We start from the raw sequence: 26,099 nt of genomic DNA, 5'->3' as shown, positions 1-26,099 counted from the left end.
TGCCAACCACTAAAGAGAGAGACAGGGAAGAGGGAGACGGCTTGCCTCATTTACACTGAGACAGCAAAACAATAGAGAAATGCCTACATCTCCTTAAGCCATTTTATGGTTCTGTTATGCTCAGATGAGAAGAGGAAGGGTGTGGGCCAGCAAGATTCACAAGCTTTGAAGCTCATTCTCGACCCTGACGATAAGCAGTTAGCTAACAGTCAAACTTCAAGGACCATTTAGTAGCAGCTCTGGAGCTTCATATCATATCATGATCTTAATCAACATTTTGAGTTACTGCAGCCATAACCCAGCAACACCATCACATTGTTTAATGTTAAGAATGAAAAAACTGAGAAAAATAGATCATGTTTCCAGTTGAGTCACATTAGTGTGGACATAGCCTAAATGTCCACTCACTGGTCAGGTAGACACCTGAGACAACATGTTCTTTTTTCAAGTGGGAGTACATGTCACTGAGTCAAGGAGCCTGAGAGCCTTTAGTGCGTATCTGCATAAGAAAGTCATTTTGAGGTTTTTAAGAATGTACACATTCACACAAGCGGTTACTGGTGAGTGCTGTGTTTTTCAGGACAGACCTGTAACACAATCTCCGTCTCGCCTTACTAGTGAGACGACAGCCGTGGTTCTTGGCAGCATTAGGAACGTTCATGAGTGGATCTCTGACTTTGACCCAAATGTCAAAATTCCCTGTGATGTGAACTAACCACATGAACCACATGCGGTAATACTTTCTATACACTACGATGTTGAATGTATATGTTGGTGTCTCCCTGTGTGTTTATCTTCAGGACGCCTTCATGTCTTGAGCTCCCTCTATTTATGAGCTACTACAGTCGTACAAACGCCAAACATGCTCTCATGCAAAAAAATGTTCCAGAGTTGGGTGGGCTTAGTTTTGTTTTCCTTGGTTTTCACACATTTTAAAATGCCTTAAGGGAAACTCCGAAAGTTCCAGCCAGAGTTTGCACGCCTGTGTTTGTATTCCTTTGATTTGTAGATATGTGTTTATTTTCCCTTTGTCAGGACAGAATGTGGTTTTGTAAGCTTGACCAACCAAGCTTGTAGCACTTGGCCTGTTTGTCCATTTGTTTTTGAGGCAATTCAACAAAGATCCTTAATATTGAGAACAGTTTACATCAAATATGACATTTCAGTGTCTCTCTACCTGGATTTGCACCTTCTTTCTCTGCGATCAATATCACTAAACTCCTCACATTGTAATGACATAGTCCCTGTGTTACTTTTGTCTCCAATAATGGACCCCCAGCCCTGAATGGCAGCATGTATTTGCTCTGTCAGGAGAGGGGGGGGATCCCCTGATACTAAAGGATAAACCTCAGTCCTCTATAGTTGGGTGTCATAGTCTGTGTCAACAGGAGCAGCAGGAGAGGGCTTGCTGGGTAAACAGCTTGTTAGCATGAGCTAAAGCACACCTGTGGAGGTTAATGTGTTCTCTTAATGTTTTTTTTCTTCTTCAGGTTACAGGTAAGTGGAGTATGTAATACAGTTTATGATTCGAAGTAGAAGGTGTGCCTGTGAGTGAACTTATGTATGTGTGTGCGCTTGGGTTTATCCATCCATCCATCTGTGCGTGTGTGTGTGTATGTGTGTGTGTAGCTATGCTGCCCAGCCTGGTTCTCCACCGAGCCTCTGTTCGTCCATACCAGAGGGGTCTCTACTGCAGTGACTCCAGCTTGAACTACCCCTACAAGAAGAGCACTGTCTCCTCCTCGGTGCTCACTTCTGTTGGGTTGACACTGCCTGCGGTGTCCGTAAGTCCCCCGCCCACAATGAGCACTCTGCCTTGGGGAACACTGAGGGCAGAAACAGGGAGGGCTGGAGGTTCATTATGGTGACTGTGAAGGAGTGACGGCGCTACATGAGATCTAGTAAAGTTAGGAAAAGTTTATATAATGTTAATCTTGAGTCATAGTTTGTAATTTATGGTGTCAGTCGCATCCTATTTTGGAAATCTGTCACTCCTTTGCTACATTGCCAATACATGACATCCTTAAGCCACCCATTTCTGCCAGATCCCATGATCCCCTGGTGCTAGTGTGCTCCTTGTGCCCCCCCCCCCCCCCCCCCCCCGTTCTCTCCTGTTTATGTCTGTGTCACTGACCTGGTGCTTTTATGCTTTCTCTCTTCTCTCCCTCTTCCTGTCTTTCTCTCTCTCCCTGCTCCGCTCTCTCTTTGTGTCTTTTGTAGCTAGCCTGCCTTTCCTGATCATTGAGACTAGCACCATAAAGCCGTACCAGCGCGGGTTTTACTGTTCGGACGAGTCCATCCGCTACCCCCAAAAAGCCGGAGACACCATTAGCGATGCCATGCTTTGTGGTGTTGGCATTCTTATTGCCATCATCTCTGTAAGTCGACCTCCACACGTCCCTCTGTTTTCTGCTTTTACTCAAATTTAAAGTAACTTCTTTTTTTTTCAACTCTTAAATATCTAATCTAAGTCCAACATAGCCTTACTAACATAGACTCTAACTTGAAAATTAGTATCAGATATCCCTTAATCAAAAAGTTTGAGTGATTTCTTATCATGCAGTATTTTCTAAAATACTCCAGTCTTTTTCTCTAAATGTGCTTTATATGTCTTCCCCCTTCCATTCTATAATGTTTTCTTCATCATACTTTATTCTCCCGTATCAACTTTGAGTCATTCATGTTTTTTTATTACTTAAAATGCCCCCCCAAGTGACATTCAGAAGTGTGTGTTTGTGTGTGTGTGCTGACGCATGCATGCCAAAGACCAAAGAGATTTTATGAGCTCCTGGTTCATTCTCAAGCCTCCCACTGGTATCCCTGCACCCTGGCTCCATGCCCCCAGTGCCCTGCACATTAGTCGGGGTGAATATGTCAGTGCTCTCTCCCATGCTTTACTGATAGCCTGAGGAGGTTCACCAGTTAACGACAGCATGAAGTCTTCTTTCCATGATTAGACTCCTGCTCCACTGAGGGAATGGCTCTAGTGTATTGCCAGCAGAGTGGGGGTCAGGGTTAGTGGAAACATGTCATAATGACATTTGGTGGGGTATGTGTATGTCAATTAGAGCCACGTGGTTAGGCTAGATGATCTTTACAGCCCCCAGACTCTGTGGCACAGCCCCCTCATAAGTTCCCAGACTGAGACGTCGCTTCACCTCCATCTCCTCACCATCAGTGTGGTGGGCACACACCCACACATATATACACACTCACTGTACCAGCTCAGCTCTTCTGCTTATTGGAACCAGGAGGCTGTGCTTGGGTTAGTTAGTCCCCTTACATGTTCACGTGTGGGCAAAGCTGGCGTGTCTCACACAGCTGTGTTCCATTAGTGGCGTCTACTGCCATGCCGACACCATTCCTTTAACGCGCACACTCACTCATGCAGGCGCACACACACACCCTCCAAACATACCGTATAAGCACACATATACATGCACTGGTAGCAAATTCCAGTTGGGCCCGTTGTTTATCTCCACTGCAAAGGAAATCCCAACAGTCCTGCTGGTCAGACGTATCCATGTCTGACAGGCCATGTATCCACTATGAGAAACAGAGTGAGCAATAGCGAAATAGAGTCCTATAAGCATACACATTGACGATCCAAATAAACCAATCAGGCATCTGCTCTGATCAGAAATGCCCGCTGTGTCTGTCTGCACTCAGACAACCAGACACATACGAAAAAAACAAGATGAGGTGATAGAGAAGAGGTTTGAATGCAAATGTGGACAACTCAAATAAATGTCTCGGGTCTGTATCAGCCCCCTGTGGTTCTTATCTCCAGCTTTCATCAGAGCAACTCATTGACAATAGCGCACAAACACTCACACAATAATACACCACCATGTTTATTTGTTCTGGCTGTGAGCCTGCCAGCTGACCACCCATCATGCAGGATAAGTGTATTTATGAAGCCTAACAATAGACACACATAATACATGATCATACACAAATAGTACAAAGATAAGATAACCATTATTGTCCCAGTGGGAGATTTGACAAATAAATTTACAACAAAAAACAACAATAAACAACAACAAATACATAAATTGCATACTCATCTACATAAGAAAAAGTACAAACATACGGGTGTACGTATGTGCTTTAACTAGGATGTCCGGGAAACACTGTGCCAGTAGATGTGTACACATTTAGATTCTTAATGCTGTTCACATTCACAGCACTGAGATAGACAGGTAAATATTTTTCTGAGAGATTGGGTGAGAAGGTATAGAATGAAGAGTGAGGCCTTGTGTGGAAAGAGGAAGGAAAGGGAGATGTGGTTAGCGGTGGAAAGTAGCCGGTCCGTCAATCAGATGCCCCAGGTGGCACATATATGATTGACATCGCCGTGCCTCGAGGATTGACTCGGCTAAAGCCCCCTCACTGTAGATGGGGCCCAACGCTACTTGAAACCATCTGGCTGGAATACCAGAGGAGTCAGGGTTAGACCACTCCAGCTAAGCATTCAGGCAGACCATTACCCTCCTATTAGTCCATATTATAGCAAAGTCAGGTCATCCATGATTAAGATATCAACATTATATATATTATTTGTTTTCATCTTTTCTTTTTTCCATTCCACTGTGTCATTATCGCTGTCTTCATATCCCACATTGAAGACCCCATCGCCATTGATCAGAGCATCACCTCTCCTTAATAATCCCACATCACATAAAAACTGCCTGAGGGAAAGGCAGGCCATGCTCATTCTATATGTTTGTCTTTGTGTAAATCTCACTCATTTTGCCTTTCCTGTCTGTTCTTCACACATCCTCTCTCCCCCATCTGCTCCAGCTTCAATCTGCTCCAACTTCAGCCTGGAATTAAATTAGATTTCCTGCATGATACACACTCAAACATTACTGCATGGTTATCTGCATCTAAACCTACTGTATGACTCATGAATTCAGCATGGCTAGAATTTTGCACATACATGTGTTCAGTGTTATTTTCAGTGTTATATTATTATATCTTTTTTCAGATTGTGATTGGAGAATGCTACAGGATTCATCAGCTACACGTGGGAACCAAGTCCTTTGTTGGGAATCCCTACGTTTCAGCCCTGTACAAACAGGTCAGTCATTATTTGGATTGTTATATTATTATAAAACGTATACTTTATATTGTTATTCTCATAATATAGTCTAATCTAATCTAGTCTAATCATTCATGTGTGTGATTCTGCAGGTGGGTGTGTTCATCTTTGGCTGTGCCATTAGCCAGTCATTCACAGACATTGCCAAGGTGTCGGTGGGTCGTATGAGACCTCACTTCTTAGATGTGTGTAAACCTGATTTTTCCACTATCAACTGTTCCTCGGGATACATCACCGAATACACCTGCACTGGCAAAGACAGTGAAGTACAAGAGGCCAGGTTTGTATATACACAATATATGCTCAATACATTACAAATATACACGTTGTATTTTTAAAAAATATATATTTTTAAAAAGAGAAACTGACTGAGGATAATCTTTCTCTCCATAGGAAATCCTTCTTCTCAGGACACGCCTCTTTTTCAATGTATGCCATGCTCTACCTTGCTGTAAGTATCTATTAAACTCTTTTGCGCACAAAGCACAACACACTCAAATTCATGCGAGCACATGCACGCTACAAACCACAGAAACAATGGTTTACAGATTGTAGAGGAAGTTATGGGAGAAAGGTTGGGCTCTAAATTGGGGATTTGCCGCCTGAGGAAAAAACAAAACATTGTTGTTGTCAGCTTCTCCTCCTCTTCCTCTCTTCTACCCCCGCACCCAGTTTATGAAGTGTTTTATTCTCCTTTTTAAGGCCTCGAAGAGATGCATGGACACTCCACCTGTTTTTGTTAGAGCAGCTGCGTGTGCACTTCCTGTCCTCTCCCATTTCTCTCCATCTCTCCACCTGTTGTGGGTGTCTGGTGGGACTTTGCACCCTTGAGGCATTTCATGCTTCAAACAGTCTAATTACGCACACAGACAATTGTCAGCTCTTAGCTTCCCCATTCATCTCCTCCTCCCTTCCTCTATTTACACACCACAAGGTTCTACATCACTCTGCATGTTACACTAAGAGTCAGGGGAAGAGAAGAGAAGCAAGTAAATGTTTTGGGTCAGGCTAGCCTGAGCTTGGTTTCAAGGTGGTCTTGGTTCTCACGCTGGGCTGATAGTTGAAGGTCTAGTGTGCTGTTTTGTATTGTCATGCAGTGAGAGCTTGCTGTGGGTATTTCCCAGCCTCTGGGTGAACCTACAGCTGCACTCTGGTCTGAGCAAGGAAGAGGGATACAGTGAATAAAAAGCAGGGAAAAAGCATAGAGGGAAAGGAGATGTGCTGCATCCAGACCACAGAGCTGCAAGCTAGTCAGAGACCAGTGTTCCAGCTGCGGCAAGCACAGGACCATAGCCAGAGGAGGCTGGTGCAAACAGTGAAACAGAAAGAGAGAGGAGAGCGGAATGAGCGGAAGAGAGTAGGAACAGTTTGTAGTTGATGTTTTGGAATACAAAACCAGCCTGACACAAAGCCCACAAGTGGTAGCATTCCTAGTGGAAATAAGAATCTGCGGCATCTTTTGTTTTTGCCAGCTGAAAATGTTTTCATTCACAGAATCTCCCACTCACTTGAAGTATCTTTAAATAAGTAGTCTTGTAGAATTTATGGAATTTTAGATTAGACATTTCTACTCAATGGACCTTGTCAGAGAAATTCAGTTTTCAGGGTCATGAATAAAGATGTTTCCACACAGGATGCATGGAATGATTAAGCAGTTTATATTCAATCATTCTCTGTGGCATGTATAATAATGCTGAGCAGCCCCAGTTGATTCTGATTTTGTAGCAAGATGGAAAGAGGAAAAGATCTAAGTGACTTTGAAAGAGGGTTGATTGTTGGGGCACGATGATAGGAGCTTCAGTCACAAAGACTGCTCAGCTGGCTGCTGTTTCAATAGGAACAGTGACTGAAGTGATATCTGCTTGATATCTACGTGCAATCTATGCGAAAGACATTGGTACATTGGGTTATGACCATTAGTGTGATATGTAAGGAAAAACAGAAGAGCAACTTTTTCTCAGTTGACTGAGAATGTCAATGCATGATCAGACTGTAAGCAAGAACAGTCTGTAGACAATTACATAGAGATGGATATTATAGTAGGGTTGCAGTGCACAAACCCCTCATTACAAAGATGAATGCACATTGTTGAGTTCTGTGGTGCAAAAAACATAAACACTGGTCTACAGTCATGTAGAAAAAAGTGATATGGTCAGATGAGTCATCTGTTACCATATTCTCAACAAATGGGCAAAGGCATGTGTGGTGTACACCAAGAGAACAGGACAGATATGAATGTTTGACCCCTACAGTGAAGAGATCTACTGACTGTGTTATGCTGTGGGGGGCATGTTGCTGGCATGGCTTGGGTCCGCTTGCCCCCTTAGGGGGAAGAATCCCTACAAATCAATACAAGGTGGTTGTGACTGATCACGTTTATCCTATAATGAAACATTTCTAGCCTGATGAGAGTGGTCTCTTCTGTGACATTTTTAGGGGATATAAAAGAGAAATGCAACAAATCCTAATATTTGAGAAGCTATAACCATTTAATGTTTGCCATTTTTCTTGACAAACAAATAAGTCATTCAACTTTATATTCTGTCGCTTAAGTTATAAACTCACCAACTATTTATTTCTGTACCGAATGTGTTACACCGACAGTTCCCCTTTGTTGCTTGCCAGTGTGAAAGTGACATTTCAGTCGTGTGGCTGTCACCTCGTCCTCCCTCCCACAGCCCCCAGTCATCTGCTAATTGGCACTCTTTGATTTGAAGTACTTCATTTCCTGCAGAGCGTGTCTGAGTGCTGTGCCTCAACTGATGTGGTTTGAGCTTAGACTTACCAGCATATTCAGAGATGGCACACAAAAATACTGGCACGTACTCCACCGCATGCTGTACAGCTACATACCGCAGCCACAGAGAGCAAGCGCATGTGTGTGCCTCCTACTTGGCTATCTTGTGTTTTGTCTACTGTGCACAAAACATCTCCTGAGGGTTATTCATCCTACACAACCTGCTATCACTGCGGCAGATAGTTGTAAAGAACAACATGTTTGTTTGTGATATAACTGGTTTTAATCACGGCTATGCCCTTGTCTCACAGCATGGTGTGAACCAGAGGAGGGGAAAGAAAGGGGGTTGGCGTGTAAAAGAACAACCCTCGTTCTCATTCTTTCTCACTTTGTTGTGTTCGTGAGTGTTTTCTTTAATTTAACACCGACTTTGAGTCAGAGTGAGAAAGAGACAGAGAGAGAAGATCTTACTGGAATGAGCTGGATTCCTTTAGAAACCACCAGACTTTGTGTCGCTCTTGTCTCCCTCCGTCATGGGAATCTGCTGGGACTCCTTTTGTTGTTGTGTTTTATTGTTGTTTTCCTCAGATCAGACTATTTGTGACACACAGCACATTTCTGGGAGGAGGAGGAGGGTCAGAAAGGCAAATGCCTGAATCTCTGTTTGTAAGTGTTTGTTGGATTTAAAGAGGAGGCGATGCACTTTAGAGGGTCATTAACCATCTTTATTGCTTATCATGACTTTGTGTCTACATGCTTCTGTTAAATCAGGGCTGGTTTGGATATTTGGGTTTACTCACATCAGTCTGATAGGGCTAATTTGATTGGCAGGTCACTGTAACTTAGTTTTGGCTAAGTGCTAATTTTTTACTCAGACATCCTTCATCATAGCTTGTGATGTGTGAGGGGATTGTCGGATGTTGCATTTATGGCTGCAGGACGTCAGACAAAGGTACTTATTAGTAGTCCACGCCCGCTACCTGAGAACCACTGCGGAGGAAGCCTGAAGTCTAAACATCCCTGCCAGGGAGGAGAGAACAAGACTGGAAGGGATGGGAGGGATCCCTTCCTCCACTTCCTTAAAGAGAAGAACAATGATAAAGTGTCGTAGAGGAAGTGCAAGGGAGCTTTATGTCCACACCTACGGGGTTCGTAGTGGACGAGGGTTGGTGGGAGGCGTTGCGGTTGTCTGTAGCCTAGCAGATTATAAGACACAAGTCTGGAGCTTTGGGCTGGGTAGACCTTGGCTGAGGCTGGCCCTCCCAGGCCCTCTGTCTCTGGGTGTGAGAGACAGGAAGTAAAGGTCTACGAGTGCTGTAGAAACACAGGATGTCTGAGAAACCTGGGCTGACCTCACAAATGTGGGTATATGTGGGTAAAGAGAGAGAGCCTATGCATGTATTTGGACTTGTGTGAGTGACTGACCGATTGTGGCCTTGAGCTTCGTTGTTCCTGTTTTGGTTCAGTCTTTATCATGACCCAGAAAGTGGGATTTGACTGCAAGTGGATGTGGGGGTGCATCCGTTTTGTCTTTTATTTACTCTTAATAGAGGGTAGAGAGTTCATCCCAACAAGTGTTGAAATGTGTATGGCAGGGTATGCACATATATAAATGTGTGTATTCCAGTGGCTCTCTGTGGTCTTGTTGTTTTTACAGCTGGGATGTAGAACCATGAATCAGTCATGTCCGGATCGCAGGCAGTTGAGTGTGTGTGTGTGTGTGTGTGTTAGGGAAGAGAGTATGTGTTTCTCTACGGGTCTGGCAAGCCTGCCCACTTTGATTCAGTCTAGACCTCTCAGACAGTAATAATACACACACACACACACACACACACTGCAGGTGCAGGGTTAAAAGGGCAATACAGCATATGCTGAACATAATGACTGTTATGAAGTTTTCCAGGCAGGTGTGTTTGAGGGTTCAGGTCATTATTGGCAACAGAGTGTGGTGAGACTGGCTTTGATACTGTCTTCAATAACATGGATTACATGTTTTACATGTTTTACATCATAAACACTCATTTTTAAATCAAAAATGTTCAGTCTTGTATAAAAGAAATAACATTTTTTTGTATGTTCTCCCCTCTCCTTGCTTTCTCTCTCTGTCTTCCCAGTTCTATCTCCAGTCCAGGTTTACATGGCGTGGCGCTCGTCTCCTCCGCCCGTTGCTCCAGTTCACACTGTTGATGATGGCCTTTTACACCGGCCTATCACGTGTCTCCGACCACAAGCACCACCCTACTGATGTCCTGGCAGGCTTTGTGCAGGGAGCCCTGGTGGCCTACTGCATAGTGAGTACACACATCACACTCAAAACACACAATAGCACGCACACTCATATGAAAATATGAGATATACTAATAACACACAGGGAGACCATCAAAGCTCTCTGTAATTTAGACCTTTTCTATAATCCTACAAATGGATCAACCTTCACAAAAAGTTTGCCTCCGCATACTGTAGCTTTCATAGTCGGTCTCACTTCTGTTCCCCTCTGCTTTTATAAGAATAAAAAAAGCGAGTAGTGCGGGCAGGGAAGTGAGCAGAATCTGATTTTCTTTAATGAATAACACATTGCTTGGAGCCAGACCCTAGTTCAAGAGTCTCTCTCTCTCTCTCTCTCTCTCTCTCTCTCTCTCTCTCTCTCTCTCTCTCTCTCTCTCTCTCTCTCTCTCTCTCTCTCTCTCTCTCTCTCTCTCTCTCTCTCTCTCTCTCTCTCTCTCTCTCTCTCTCTCTCTCTCTCTCTCTTTTCTTTTGTGACATATTGTCACAGCCGTTGCCAGATGATTTTTTTTTTTTTAAACCGTCATCATTATACTGAGTTAGATGGAGCAAAGGAAAATTGAATTTCTGTAGAGAGGAAAATCGAAGGAGTGTATAAAAGAAAGGGGGCAGGGGGATTAGCCTTTGAAATAGGAATGAAGCTGTTAATTATTTGGGTTTTTTTATTTGGCGGCTCTGGTTCTATCAGCGCAGCAGGCCCACAGCTAAACTCTGCTACCTTCTGGGAAAAGTATGGAAACACACAAACACACACACACACACACCTTACCTTTCTGCACGGTCCAAATCATGAATGTGGAAAGCATTAGATTCATAAAATTCAGCAAGACCTTAGTAGTGGCGCCTAGGCAGACCTTGGCACAGCTAAAATGCACATATGTGCACACTCATTCGCTCACACACACATACAGACAAAGGCACAGACGCACGCACGCAGACACACACACACACACACACATGCACACACAGAGCGCAGCAGGGTCCTTGAATGCCAGGATTGTTGGAGGAGCAGAAATCAGCGAGTAACAATAGCTTGTAATACTCTGGCAAAATCAGCGCTCCTCCGGTTGGGCGTAGCTCCTGGACAACATCAGCTTTGACAACAGAGGAAAATGAATGTCTTTAGAAATATGCTCAACTTATGAGCTTGACCCCTGAATGGGTAGATCTGGCAAGAAGAGTGAAGGGAGGGAAGTGACAGCAGAGAGGAGCCTTGTCTGCATCTTGGCTCGGGAGGAGTGTGAGTTTAATCCGACTCAGCTATTCCACAACCCTCCCGCATGTGGAGAGACAGCTTAACGCAAACACACAAACACACTATTCACATCCACATGTATACACAACACACACACAGTATATACACACTGACACACACATACATATAACACAAACCCCTGCTGATCAGGGCGGTGAGGTTAGTTTTACAATCCTTGACGCCCCTTCTGATTTGCCCCAGTCTTAGTAGAAACACACATCTGTGAGTACTTTAGTTCGGCTGTTTCAGCCTCTCAATAAGCAGTGGAGCAGAAAGTACCTGACAGGAGATGAGTTTAGGCAGGGCAGAGAAGTATGAAGCCTGTGTGCATCAGAACAGCCAAAGTTTAAAGCAGAAAGTACTAAATCAAAGTTTTTTCAGAAGGTATAAAGTGTGAAGATTCAGTCAAACCTTTTGAAGTTTGAAAGGTAAGAAAAAAAACAGGAGTTCACACACAGAAATCATGTCAGAACATATATTTTTAACCACGCTGAGGCGTTCCGAGTACTAAAACAGTCTTTTAAATGTGTCTGATTGTGGTATAAATGTGTGACTTTGATTTGTCTTGGTGTGTAACTGAGAACAAACTGTTACAACATGAACATATCTTACTGATTGTTAGCAGCAGTTTTGTTATTTGGGAATTTTGTCTTTTGGCAATCTGTCCCATGAGATGTTTTCATGAAACAGAATCAGCTGATATCCAAGAGCCCTATGGCAGTCTGGGTAATGTGGTCCTTTAATCCTTAATGCTAGGAGAATATGTGTGGTTGCCAAAAACAGACAGTACACCTGTTGCAGATAAAAATTCAGATTTAACAAACAAAAAAAAGCATCAGTCCCAAGTGTGTTATTGTGAACAATTGTTCTAAATATCCCATGAGGAGTTGTACGGCCTTGTGGAAAAGTGTCTTCCTTTCCAAATACATTCCAGGCTGTGTGTCATTCCATGACTTTATTGTGTCTGCTATTCCAGGTTTTCCAAGGCTACAGTTACCTCTTTAATCCCAGTCCACTCCCATTGATTGCCAGTAAATGAACAATACAAAACCAGGGCAAGTATGGACGCATTCATATGTAGTGACATGTCAGACTGGGACTTTGATGGCTTTGTTGTAAGTAAGATGCTGCTTTAAAACGTCTGTCCACACGTTTGATGATAGATGCTGTCTGAGTTAGATGTATGTACGTTTTTTGAAGAATAAGTAGATGAATATCTGTTTTGAGTCAAACACTCCAGAGTGTGTCTGCAGGGCTGTTATCCAGAGAATCATGAGGAACAATGAACCACAACAGGAAAATGTCTGTCTGTCCTACCTGACACTTCCTATCAGACAAAGTGACCTACTTTTCAACATGTGTGGTAATGAATGTCAAAAGGACCAAATCCAGCAGGAAGCAGCTGTCAGAGAGAAAGCTAGGACAGCGTTTATTTGTTTTTCGCAGTTCATTGTCACAGTGGTGAGGAGATGGGTCAGGCGATTCTGTCTCTCCGTCGTTCTGACTTAAACATACAAGGGCATTTTGCACATAACCAGGGTCTCAAATACTGAGGCAGTGTCTGTGGTCAATGAACTTGTGGAGAAGCAGGAAGCCAACGTTTATCACTGCACAGACACAACTTGAGTGTCTAAATAAGGAGTTACAGTATATGAACCATGCCCACAGTTAGCGTTATCTTTTTATACATATGATAACCACTCAGACACTGTGACGCTTAGAAACTGTCACCAGAAGAAGTAACTATTAAAAAGCCTCAGACATATTTTCAGATATATATTGTGTGTGTAATTATTGAAAGTAGCAAACGACCTACATTGGTGCATTTACAGATGTATTGTGTGGTTAGGCTGAAAATGTAGTCATAGTGGGTTTCATGTGCGTGCCAAAAAATTCACAGTTTTATTCTCACACACGCAAAGGGGGGTCTAATGAGTAACATGGTGTTTTTTTTAGACATGACCAGTTCCTGCAAGTTAGCGTATTCACTTCCTGTATGACTCAGTATCTTTATGTGTATTGCATGACATTTAAATAACGACCATGAACACACAATTAAAGGCATAAATGCACACACACACACATATACACGCCTTTAAATGTTCCATTGTTGCTTTTTTTTCTTTTCTGTGTAACTGTATTAAGGAGCTTAATTGCTGAATCTGCATCACTCATCACAATAGGCCTGCAGGCTGTGTGTGTGTGCCTGTGTGTAATGTGCGCGTGTGTGTGTATCACATGTTCAGGAAGTGGTGAGGTTGCGATAAGTTTTCCACCATGGCAGGTTCAGGGGTGATGGGTTGGAGACTGGGTGACGTGGTAGCCAGGCCAGCTGCGATTGGACACAAAGTATGCTGATGGGAAAAGAGGCTGCAATGTTTCCCATGACGGCTCGGGTGATTCCCAGAGATATGACTCCACATCATATCTTTCTCCACTCCCCTCATCATGTCATATATAATATACCGTATAATGGTGCACTGAGCTCACTGCACAAACTAATTGCTGTATACACAAAGAAGTCTTTTAAAAGCATGAAAGCAGCTGTGTGTTGCGGAGGTATCTATCTATGAATGATGCCATCTGTCAGTCAAAGGTCACCTGTGACGGTCATTTTATGGTCGTAAATGTCAAACTATAATAGAAGAGAATGTCTTTGTGTTTAATCCACCACTCTGAATGAGACGGTCTTTGTTATATAAATAGATCAATGACTGTATGTGAGTGATGAGGACATCCCCGTATGCCTTTTCCCTTATAAGATTCTTAGTGTAGTTTCTGCACTAAAAGTTATCCACATTGTTTCTTCCCTGAGAAACTGGCCTGGTACACAGCAGGCTCTCTTCCACAGTGAAAAAAGGCAGCCTCTCCCCTCCACCATCCACCCTCCCTCTTCATCTTTTTGGCATAGGCTTTTTGCTCGCCCTCGACTGGCAGGGAGGAAGGAAAAGCTGCTGTGGCTGCCAATTACATGTGTGTATTTGTGTGTGTTTGTCCACAGCTGAAGCCACTGTTGGTCATCAGTGACCCCAGCCCCTTGTAAGTGGAAACAGTAATCCACTCTTACAGTGGACAGTAGTTTCCATAGTCCTACTTCCTGTCCACCCCTGCCTACTTTCCTGTTTGACATATGATGTCATCAAGATCTCAGGAAGAGATTTCTTTTCTGCCATTATTTTTTTCTCCTCCGTCATTTGCCACCAGTGCCAGGAGGGCTGACCCCAAGCTCTCTGAGTTGATAAAAAAAGGGAATTCACCTCCACCACTGCCAGCGATGGCATAATCTAAAACAGCATTAGGAAAAGTCCATTGAATATGATTTTACGATGAGCTATACCACGATCACTTCCTTCAGCCAAATTAGTCAGTGTTGCTGGTCTGGGATTGCACAAAGCGCGTTGAAGAGAGGTGATTAACGATGAGGGAGTTTCTCAGCATGGCACGGTGATGTAATGCAACCCTCACTTTTACACTTTTTGCTGGCTCACAGCTCCTGCACAGACATTTGGATAATGTGTAATCGCATTAGCCGTGTTCCGACTTGCCTTTTTTATCCAGACTGTTTTTAGATCTAGCCGAGTCATGCAGTTCACAGCTGGTATAAAACTAAATCTAAAAATGTGTCTTGAGAAACAATTTTTGATCAGATTTCACCCTCGTAATGAGATTTATTTTCTCTTTAAGGAAAGTGTGACTGCTGCAAAACATGTTTGAGCTCTGCCATGTAGCTGAAGAGGAGAAATGTGGAGGTTATTTGTCATGTTTGCCTTGAGAACAGACTTTAAATAAAACCGCACTGATGTTGTCTGGCATATGCAAATCAACTCAGTGTTGATATGCTCTATGGAAATTACAACGGTAACTTGGCCGTCCTCTAGTGTGTGTTAATTTGCATTTAAACCAATCATTAAACTGGACACACGCATGTCCAAATAACCATCTCCAAATGTGGTTGAGCAAACAGATCACATCTTAAGTTAGGGATCATTTTGTCCTTGTTCTTCGCATCTCTTCTCTTTGCCATTCTCCTTCTGTTTCCTCACCTCGCTCCCATCTGTGTGTCCACCAGGTGTTCTACGTGTCAGACCTGTTCAAGCCCAGGGTGAAGCCAGCCACGCCCCCGCCCTCCCCAATCAAGAAGGAACTGCTCCCTTCTTCCGACATCATTGAGAGGAACAATCACCACAACATGGTGTGAGAGAGGCCACAACTCTTCCTGTGACTGAGGAGCCGATCACAGCGCTGCTCACCTCCCATCGGACAGTAGAATGTAGCGACGAGAGACTGTAGCTGCTCCTCAAATGGCATCCTCCTCCCTTTTGCAACGCCCAGCGACGCGCTTTGTGGACTAGGGTGTCAGATTTGAGATTTGCACAGCAGAGTCCACTCTCACTATCCAGACTTATTATTTACTATTATGTCAACTACTAATCAACATTTGAGCCCATTGTTTTGAGCACAAACAGAAAAGAATTGGAAGCTAAAAGAAAGATGAATTAAGAATATTGATGACTTGACAGGCAGAGCTGAGGGGTGTGGAAGTTTGAAGGAAGTGTAACCACATAAAGGGAAAACACTTGTGAAAAACAAATGAAGAAAAGAGACAAAAAAGACAACCCCCCCCCCCCCCTGCCTAGGAAGAGAAGAATTACCAGTGATGCTTCCTCTCTGAACTCTCTGTGGCCTTGGAACGCCACAGAACAACAACTTCCTTAGCTACAGGAAGGATATTACTGCAATAACTAGCAGCATAGAAATATTAACAGTATAGAAAAATATAACTTATAGCACTGTTTTTAAGTCCATTGTCCATTATCACCACTTGCTGCCTGATGTGTCTAACTGAAAGAAAACTTGATGGTGCTGACATTCACAAGACAGAAATATTTACTCAGAGAAGAGCTAGCATGTTATTGCATGGCTTTAATAACAATAACCTTGGAAGGATCATATACTGATTTTACTGGACCTTTACAACAGGTTTCAGAGAAGTCTCTTGGCTGTCTTGCAAACATTTTTGACTGATTCGCAGTACTCCGCTGAGAAATGGGGCCCTCCAATCTCACTTCTGTCTCAGATCAGCACATCAAGCTTTTTGCAGTGGACTGTCAGTGCGGCCTTAACTCGGGATGTTGCATTTTTTGGGGGTTAGATGTAGTAAAGGGGGGATATTTTCTGTGGAAGGAGGGAGGCAGATCTCACAGCCTCCCAGCACCTGTACAAGAGTTGTGGCTGTGCCATGCTACTTCATGGTGCTGGGGCCATCTGTTTGGCTTCCTTAACAGGAAGGAAGGGGTGCGGTCTGTCACCGTGGAAAGAGGGTGATGATTTACAGCTAAGCTGGCACATTATTTTGGGATGATTTGGGCTCTTTCCGCTGGCAGGGAGGGGCTCCCACCCGCCCAATCACTCATTGGCAATGGATGTTTGTACCAGTCTGTGTGTGTGTGTGTGTGTGTGTGTGTGTGTGTGTGTGTGTGTGTGTGTGTGTGTGTGTGTGTGTGTGTGTGTGTGTGTGTGTGTGTGTGTGTCCTGTAACTCTTGTGCTTGCGTGGGTACGCTTGTGCATGTACATGTACATCTTGTATTTGTGAATATGTATGTACATATGTATGAGCGCTGTGCCCTGTGAAAAAAAACCCCTCCTGATAAACTATATGTGTTTCAAATAAACCCTCTCACGCACACACTGTCAGCTGTGCCAAGTGTGTGTGTGTGTGTGTGTGTGTGTGTGTGTATGTGTGTGTGCCACTGTGTCAAGGAGCAGGAGAGCAGGTGAACGTTATAAAAACTGTGGATCTAATATTTTTATTCTCTGCTAAGATGCATCTTTAACCTTGTATGTTTATAGCCTGTCTTGTATAATCACTAACAGTTGTACAGTACCAGATACAGAAGCCCTTTTTATTTACAGCCTACTCAGATATCCTCCTCCAACAACACACTCCGCCATGTTGCACATCTTTCTCATCGTATAGTCCGTCCTATCACTTCACAAAGCCGTTTTCACTCTTTTTATAAATATATAAATAATGTATAGATCACTAAAATTAACTCTGTAAGATATTGTTTCTTAACATGTTTAGATATATCCACTATGATTACAGACCTGTGTTCTTTACATAATGCTGCTTAAAAAGCATCAATTGACAGATTTTTGTATCTAGATAACTAAACTATTGTAGATTGTAATAGTTAAGTTTGTAATATGCATTGAAAAAATACACACAATTGTATTCAAAAATTCAATATTAGTATTTTTGTATTGTCTTGTTTTTTGTACAAAAGAAATAGTAGCAATGCTGTTTTTTTCTGCTAAATGTACCTAGCTCTAATACATGTGCTTTTAAATAAAAAGCTCATTATGAACACACCTTTGGTTTGTCTTGATTGTAAATCTTTTACTTTGACTACAGGTTGTGAGGATGTTATTTTGTATGGCTGGATGGATTCCTGTTTTATATAATTATTCCAGTAGTGATTCTCTCAGTATCCTCACACATAATCAAATATAAAGACTGCATAAGACATGACTTAAAGGATAGGTTCATATTTTTCAAATCTATCTCCAAACATTACTCTGTTTAAATGTACATTTATGGAGTTATTTGTTGAAGTTAATTGTTCCTAATAACTCCACAGACCATGAAAATATCCCTTATTTCAATGAAAAAGAGACAGTCCTCCTTTGCATACAACAGTTCAGATAATATGAGACATCAACAGTCTGAATGACTCAAATTAAGTAGGGTTCATCCAAAGTTACTGTCTTCAGCACAAAGTCCCGCTGTTTATTTCTCTGGACAGTCTTGCTGAGTTTTGGCAGATTAATAGTAACACAAAATAGAAATTCCACACTTAAAACACAGGAACTTTGGAAAATACGCAGTTGTTTTGTTCAAATCAGACTGAAGCTTTAGCTTTAGCTAAACGATCGAAAGCATTTTTTACACCGAACAAAGACTGGATTTTGTCCCCAATCACTTTTAATGAAATTGCATCACAGAAATTACATAGAAAGCGTGACCTAAATTCGGAAGTGACCAAAGTCACTTTTTTTTTCCACATCCATGAAGTCGAAGTGACCAAAAGCGGTTTCCATGTACTCATGAACAGTAGAAATATTTTAATACAGACTTGAAAAATGGAACTTAGGGAGTATTTTTATATGATAACTTCTTCCTCCACTGCTTTAAATAGTACTAATTAATGAAGAAACTGGAAGTGAACTGAACAGTGTTACTTTTTCCGCTGTGACCACACCATGGCCTTAGTTTCTATTGTCAAAAATACCACATGAAGTACGGGTGTAATTACACACACTTGGGAAAGGGAAGAAGTGTGTGTGATTTCATGCTCTGGTGGACACCAGACCAGAGGAGCTGGCGTGTCTTTTAAAGCAAAAAAAGAGAAAGAGAGAGTGAGAGAGCAAAAACTGCCATCATGGTTTGTGATTCTGTCCTAAACAAGAAGTATCATTTTCTCCACCACAGCATGTTTCAGCCAAGGGGAGAAAAACTTGAATAACATTTTCTGTCATCCCAACTGTTTGCAAAACACAATGTGTCCAATCTAGTGTGTAACACGCTGTAATCATCCATGGTGCATCATTTGCCCATACATGTATTTAAAACGTGTGAACTTAAAAATCTACACTTCTAAGCAGATCTATAACATGGCCAACGAGGAACTGACGTCTTTTTGCATAGTTTTCATGCAACCTTGACATGAAAAAGACAAATTGCAGTCCTTGAATAAGCCAGATCAGACCTGAACAGTGAACAACTTGATATGTAAGCTAAATGGGTTAAAAGACATTCATTTGACTGATCTTATCATTATAATGACATGTATGTTTCCACTCAGTGTCCTGTAAAGTACAGTCCTTTATTGACAGTGACAGTACAGCTGGTCTGAGGGCAGCTGTAAAAAAAAAAAAAACAACAAAAAAAAAAAACAGCACCAAACTGAGATTTACGGTGCCTGTGAACAGCTGGTGGGCCTGGGGTCAGCCATGCGTGGCTGTAATAGTAGAGGCCTGCTGCTGAGGCAGAGAGAGGCCCATGTTGTGGTCTTGTCTGGCAGCAGCGGAGCAGAGCAGCGCTGGCATTGGGCCGTCACTGGGAGGCCAAGGCATTACATAGTACTGTACCTCTCTCAGAGTGCTGCTGGGTGTGTGTCCGTCACCATCACGTACTGTACATCCACTCCACTTTGTTTACTCTCATTTATTACTCATGCTTTACATGTTGTCTCAATGTTTCCTTCACCTTAGTATCCAAACATGTAAAACTTCAAATGCTAGTTCCTGTTGGCATTTGAAACCCCTATGTTGGTGATGTTGACATTTTAACACACATTGGATGGATTACATCGTCCTCTGTGCCATGAGAAATTTCTCCACCCTTGCTTTTATTAAAGCCTTTCAAACCCTTTTTTGGATAAACTCAAAAATACATGATGCTCATGTTAAAAACTAAGATGTTTTCCTTAGCTTTTTCAAAGGTTTAGATTTAGGAGATACACTATTTTCACCACACGCTGTTGACACCAGGAATTATGGAAAACAATAAAATATGAAACATAATAGAGAAAAATCACAAATCAGACTACATTATATCCACTTGAAAATGGAAAATAAAGCATCATTTCACAGCTGGTAAGTGTCAGCAGCAAGTTAACCCCGTTCTGCTCAATTGGACTTTGTTAGAGATTCCAGTATAATTGCTGTGGAAAACCTTTCTGAGAAGAGAACCCAACAGATTGATAACATATGTAACCATATGCCATACACTGAATGACTGAACATGGGTATGAATGTATATCAGGCTCTCAGAGCAACTGGTTGGCAAAATGTATGTCACATGCACGAATGCGCAGGCAGCAGTCAGAATATGCAAGTGTGAAAGAGCAACTTTATTTTAAATGTAACTCCACACAGTAGCTCAGAATCAGCATGTGTAAAAGTGGTTTTGGTGGCTCTCAGCTGGCGTTCCAAAACAAGGCTGACTAACAGACTTCCTTTCTTGCCATGTAGTGGTTGTAGTCAAGAAGCCATGAGCAAAATGGCCCACTGGCACACATGATATAAAAAGCACCACGGTATAACAAGAGTGCTACTGTGGGTGCTTCTGGTTTGGCTTAAATGTTGCGAGTGAGTGTGTGTGTGTGTGTGTGGGTGAGAGAGATAGAATTGGGCTGTGGTGAGGGTGGCACCTCCAGGAGAGCTGTCTGGAGGCCTGGAGCTCTGAGGGCCTTTTCTCTGCAGTTACAGTCCAGGGAGCAGAGAGGCAGCTGGGCCAGAGGAAGCACACAGGCTGGCCAGAGAGTCAGAGGAGAGAAGTCTGGGCAGGACTGCTCGGCACTTCCTTTAGGGAAATGGAGGCATAGACTCTCAGCAGTCAACTGTTTACAGTATGTCAGTGTCTGTTATGCAGGTTTTTAACACACATGAGGTGTGTAGACATAATATGACCCACCCACAGGACACAGAGAGTAAAGAAAGGAAAAAATGTGAGCAGGAAGAATGACTGGTTTTTGAAAGTGTTAGTGTCATTTGGAGGTTTCAGTATCCTACGTTCTCAGTTGTTAATTAATAACAAAGATGAATGTGAGTAATTTAGCAGCTTCTTTCATTGATTGTGTCAGGTGGAGCTTCACAGAAAAACAACTGAACACAGACGCATTTGGAAAATGGAGCAGCCTTTATATGAATGAAAAGAAGATTGGTTTTGTTAAGTATTAACCCAGTTTTTGGCAAATCTACTTTATTACATGGATATCACTGATTAAAATAAGGACGTGGCGGGGTGTTGGAGTCTGCCATCAAAATGCATCAGTCAATAAGCACTACTGTAGGCAGGAAGCGGATTAATATCCAGGATTAATGCTGCGTTTTTACGATGATGATCCGGCATGAGAACACTACATCTTTGTTTCAGCAAGGGAGATATTTTGATACATTTCAATATGAATGAAAAATCAATCCAGTGTGCGTAAAATGGAGTTAGACATGAAGCTCCTGTTAATTGTGACAGACCGGAAGAATGGATTAACCTATTTATTGTGTTCCAATTTGAAGGTTTCTTATTTCCGTGTGGAAAATACAGTGGGTGTAATTATAGTGAATAGCTGCAATGACTAATATTCTATTTTAAGTATCAAGTATTCATCAGTTTTCTAAAATCTTATATTCGTTTCACTTCTGGTTAATTCATACACTTACTCGTTTTTAATGTTTCTGTATAAATAATGCAATTATTATTTAATTCTAAATCCAGTCCAAAGTGTAAAGTAGCTGGAAACGGTTCAAGAGTCTTGTTTTCTAATGTGAAACTACACAAAAACTAATTACCCACTTCACGCATAACAGCATGATCCCTGTGTGACATAGTGTCTGTGCAGGGGTGGTGAGCTGGATGGAAATAGAGGGAGAGGAGAGGGAGAAGGATAGAAAGTTAATAAATTTTGCAGATGTTGGCTGTACACGGGGGAAACAGGTGATTATGTCATCTTCACATAAATGGCCTCTGTGTCCATCTACTCTCTCTCTCTCTCTCTCTTGCTCTCTGTTTCTCTCTCATCCAAATTTTTCTGCAACGTGTCCTGCAGATTAAGAAACATTTGCAAACTTATCTACGCTCTCTGACACAACCTTTTGGTTTTTGTTTAAGGTTTTGGATTTATTCAATATCCTAAATATTCTTCTTTTCAGTTTGAACACCATAACATCTTAGTACTCTCACCTCCCTCTGTGATTCCCTGTATGGAAAATACATCTCCCACCTCCCCTAAGCCCCTTCATGGCCCATATGGAAGAATGGACAGGTCAAAAAAGGAGCAGAGGGATTTTGTTGCTCTGAACTTTTTACTAGACGTTGATTTTTACAGATGCAAAAAAGGTTTTATTGACGGTTATTCTCTTTTTTTGGGACTGAGACAGAGATCATTGTACCAAACATCATGGCTTATACAGAAACTTCAAGGAGAAAAACCTAATGACATCCTGACCTTTTCAAATGCATGCATGCAGGCACTCATCATCTTCACTGATGCAGGCAGACAGGTTAAGTGAATGCAGAGTTGAGGGGAATTGGCTTTCACCTGTCCGGTTCCTTTAGAGCAGATGAAAAGAGGGTGAGATGGAGAAGAAAGGGGGGACAGAGGATCAAGGTAGAGCAACGAGACATTAGGAGGAAATGAGGTTAGAAGACGGAGACACAGGTCCCTGTGATCCTTTAAACCTACAAAATGGAGTTAGGCAAGCATCTCTCTACCTGTTTCCTTTTTTTTGGCTGCCTTTTCTTCTCTCCAAGGTTGCCAGAGGAAATTCTGTCATACAGCCAGAGTTGTTTAAACCCCCATGGTTCACCTGATCACGCAACACTGCACTAAAACCCACCAACACATATTGCTCCCACATGCACACACACACACGCACAAACAAAATCACATATACACGTACACACAAATAACCCGAACAGAACACAGCCTTGGGATGATTATTAGGAGTCAGACTTTAGCTCAGCCCCTCTGGCTGTGATCCAGAGGCTGCTGCCTGATTTACTGGTCATCCATGTGAGTGTGTGTCTGTAGAGCATTTGCGTATCTGTTGTGTCATCCTGCTGGGAGCCAACTCTGAGCTCAGCACTCAGGGACTATGCATCTGCCTCGCTGACAACGAGCTGAATACCTGCTCCAGACATTTGGCCCATCCATCGTCCTCGTAAAGCTGTGATGTTCACATAGAGGAATTTATTGGAATATGCGCATTTTCAGGTTGAAATACGACCATATACAGAAAAGCAGCAGTTATTGATTGTGTAGCACATGATTCATTTCTAGTATCAGTTTGTTTTTCTCTGTGGGGGACAGAGGGTGATGGAGCAGAGTGAAGCTTTCTTCAAGGTTTAATAAGTTCAGGTCGGGACTGACATAAGTTAGGAAATGTGCTTTCGACAAAACTCTCAAAGCCCATCCATTAACAACTAAAATCTGGTCCAGGCTTATGTACTTATATGATTATACAGCGTACAGCGTTTTTGCATGTATCTGCATGAGAAAAGCCGAAGAAAACACATCTCTATGGATGTTGAAATATTTCTATGCTTAATATCACCACAGTATTCCCCAAAGGAAGTATCTTTAAATACATGACATGCATGCGCACATGCACACACTTACACCTCAGGGTTGTGTTTTCTGTCAGACTGACTGATGCCAGAGATTAGGGGGTCTTCAAGGTGTCTGTGACTCTGTAATTTGTCTCAACTGACAGCTGAGAGACATGGGAGAAGAGACAGACAGACAGACAGACAGACAGACAGACAGACAGACAGATAGATAGACAGATAGATAGATAGATAGATAGATAGATAGATAGATAGATAGATAGATAGATAGATAGATAGATAGATAGATAGATAGATAGATAGATAGATAGATAGTCAATGAAAAGAGAGTAACAAAAGCGTGAAAGAGAGGGGTGAGAGACAGAGGCAGATGAGGTCTACAGACGGGGGATGGGGTAACACGCAGTGAGTATAGGCCTCCATGGTAGATTTCACGCTTGTCTCCACATGGCTCGTAGTTAACCCTGTGTGCTGCTTCTTCATTCCCACACTTTCACACGTTTGTTTTTGTTTTTCTCCAATATATGACCCAGTGACAAAACTATCTAACCGCAACTCATTGACAAAACTCACACATTAGAGTTACAGGAATTGACTCCAGAGTCCCACCACAAACCTTTCATCCGTCACTCCTCACAGAACGCTTTCATTTACCCCCTGATGTGTGCAGATGCTACACATAGAAGAGAGGGGAAGTGAGTCAAACACTGAGAGGGTAGACAGACACCACTTTGACAGCATATTCACCCCCTTCAGGAAACTTTGACTGCGCTAAAGAAATGCTGAGGTGTGGCATGGTGTTGTAAACTGTCTCCATTGCCAGATCTTTGTTTGTTGTTTTTCTGAGGCCTGGAGAGCAACAAGATAATGTCTCTTTTGAGAGCTGGAACAATAACTGTCAATGAATATTTATGGCCTCTCTGAGAAACAATGTCATTGATGTCTTTATTGCCCTCACATGTTGAAGAGCTCAATTCCTTAACGAGAAAAAATGTCTGCTGTTCTTAACTGCTGCTATTGTCACAATTTGGGGAAACAATTATGTTATCAGTTATTTGAGGAGATATGCTCTACAATTACTTGCTCCGTCATCTGCTATATTCAAACATCATTGTTACATTGATTGATACAATTATATTTTGTAAACAAACTAGCTCATTCTTTTTGCAAAACAATAATTAGTTCAAGTGGTTTGCAAAACTAAGACCATTTTGTTCTTTTGCCACAAACAGGATGTTGCTAATTGCTCTGTTTGTGCAGAAACAATGGCATGTCTCCATCTCGTTCTGGCATGTTCTTCAGCCTCAGACTCACTCTCTCTATATATAAATCTGTATACTGTGTTATTTTACAGATCCAGTCATGCCATACCTACCCACTGTAAGATCTCAGTGAGGTCCTAGCCTCTGTTCATCACCTGACTGACACGCCTACATAGCTTCTACTGGTTTGCTCATTAGCGCCATAGGGCATAGAAGGCAGTTTATTGTCAATGAGTTGTTGCCCATTAATGTTGGTTGGTTGTTGAATGTACCTCTCTTTGACATTGCTAACTTTCTTTTTTTCCAACTTTTCTACAAGTCTTAGTGTCTACATCTAAGACTGATTTGCCAAAACTGTTGTGAAGACTTTGTTTGCGTTTTATGTGAAAGCAATGTCTCTTGGTGTTTTAACAAGAGTTTACAGCCATGCTAGCAACTGTAGAGGCAGTACTTAGACACAGTGGTGGTTTGACTTAAATGCTAACATTAGCATGCTAACATGCTCATAAGAACGACAATAACATGCAGATGTAGAGCAGGTGTTAGCATTTTAATACTAGCCAGTTAGCACAATAGATAAAGTACAGCTAAGGCTGATCGGAATGTCATTAGTTTTACAAGTATTTGGTCATGAACCAAAATATCTGACAAATTAAGACAGTGATGATAGCAATTGACAGAGCTGAAGCTTTACCAAAGTTATTACAATTGTATCAATGTGGAGATTTTTCCTAGGAATCCATCCAATAGTTTTGGAAACATTTCACTGAACATTACAAAAATTAACCTCATGGTGGCACTTAAGGAAAAATCAGGAAATCTTCAAAATGATTAGGATTCATCTTCTGGGGTCCCTGAATGTCACTACAAAATATTGTGGCAATCCATCCTGTAGTTGTCAAGATATTTCAGTGGTGACCAAAAGACAGACCGATATTACCATCCATAGCGCAGATTGTCCACAAATTACAGATCCTTATGCACCCAAAAATGCACTTTGGAGGCTGTTCAAGGTGGCCAGTCTTCTCAGCAGTTGTCAGTGGTCTCATTAGTGTCCATACAAATCATTGATGTCATAGAAATACTCAAAAAAAAGAAGATAGAAGTCAGAAGTAATGTAGTATTCTTGATGCTAACATGCACACAGGTCAAATAAATCCTCATTTTCACATTACTTGGACCGCAATGCAATCACTAGTGTTTTTATAGATCTAGTCGTTCATTACTCAGTTGGGTTACATTTTTTCTTTACTGGAGGACTCATTTTTGACATGTCAAAAGGGTCTTAGAACACACTTTTAATTGTGAGAAAATGGGATTGTGAATT

The 26,099-nt window shown here is 42.1% G+C and overlaps 1 protein-coding gene across 2 annotated transcripts in view; it reads left to right on the top strand.

Moving 5' to 3' along the window:
- The window catches only part of plpp3 (phospholipid phosphatase 3), a 30,776-nt gene extending 13,028 nt beyond the window's left edge, over positions 1 to 17,748 (top strand). The window contains exons 2-7 of one of the 2 annotated variants that reach the window (XM_062424120.1): positions 2,221 to 2,378; positions 4,991 to 5,083; positions 5,197 to 5,384; positions 5,498 to 5,555; positions 9,956 to 10,132; positions 15,449 to 17,748. In XM_062424120.1, the coding sequence (XP_062280104.1) occupies positions 2,221 to 2,378; positions 4,991 to 5,083; positions 5,197 to 5,384; positions 5,498 to 5,555; positions 9,956 to 10,132; positions 15,449 to 15,577 (803 nt within the window). In that variant the 3' untranslated portion in view covers positions 15,578 to 17,748. Of the gene's footprint in view, positions 1 to 1,629; positions 1,785 to 2,220; positions 2,379 to 4,990; positions 5,084 to 5,196; positions 5,385 to 5,497; positions 5,556 to 9,955; positions 10,133 to 15,448 lie in introns of both variants that reach the window. The other variant, XM_062424121.1, reaches the window with a different exon arrangement.
- Positions 17,749 to 26,099: the final 8,351 nt, after the last annotated feature.

This window comes from Scomber scombrus, chromosome 8, assembly GCF_963691925.1.
Source record: "Scomber scombrus chromosome 8, fScoSco1.1, whole genome shotgun sequence".
In the NCBI taxonomy this organism is placed as follows: Eukaryota; Metazoa; Chordata; class Actinopteri; order Scombriformes; family Scombridae; genus Scomber; species Scomber scombrus.
This window is presented reverse-complemented; position numbering and strand designations above follow the sequence as displayed.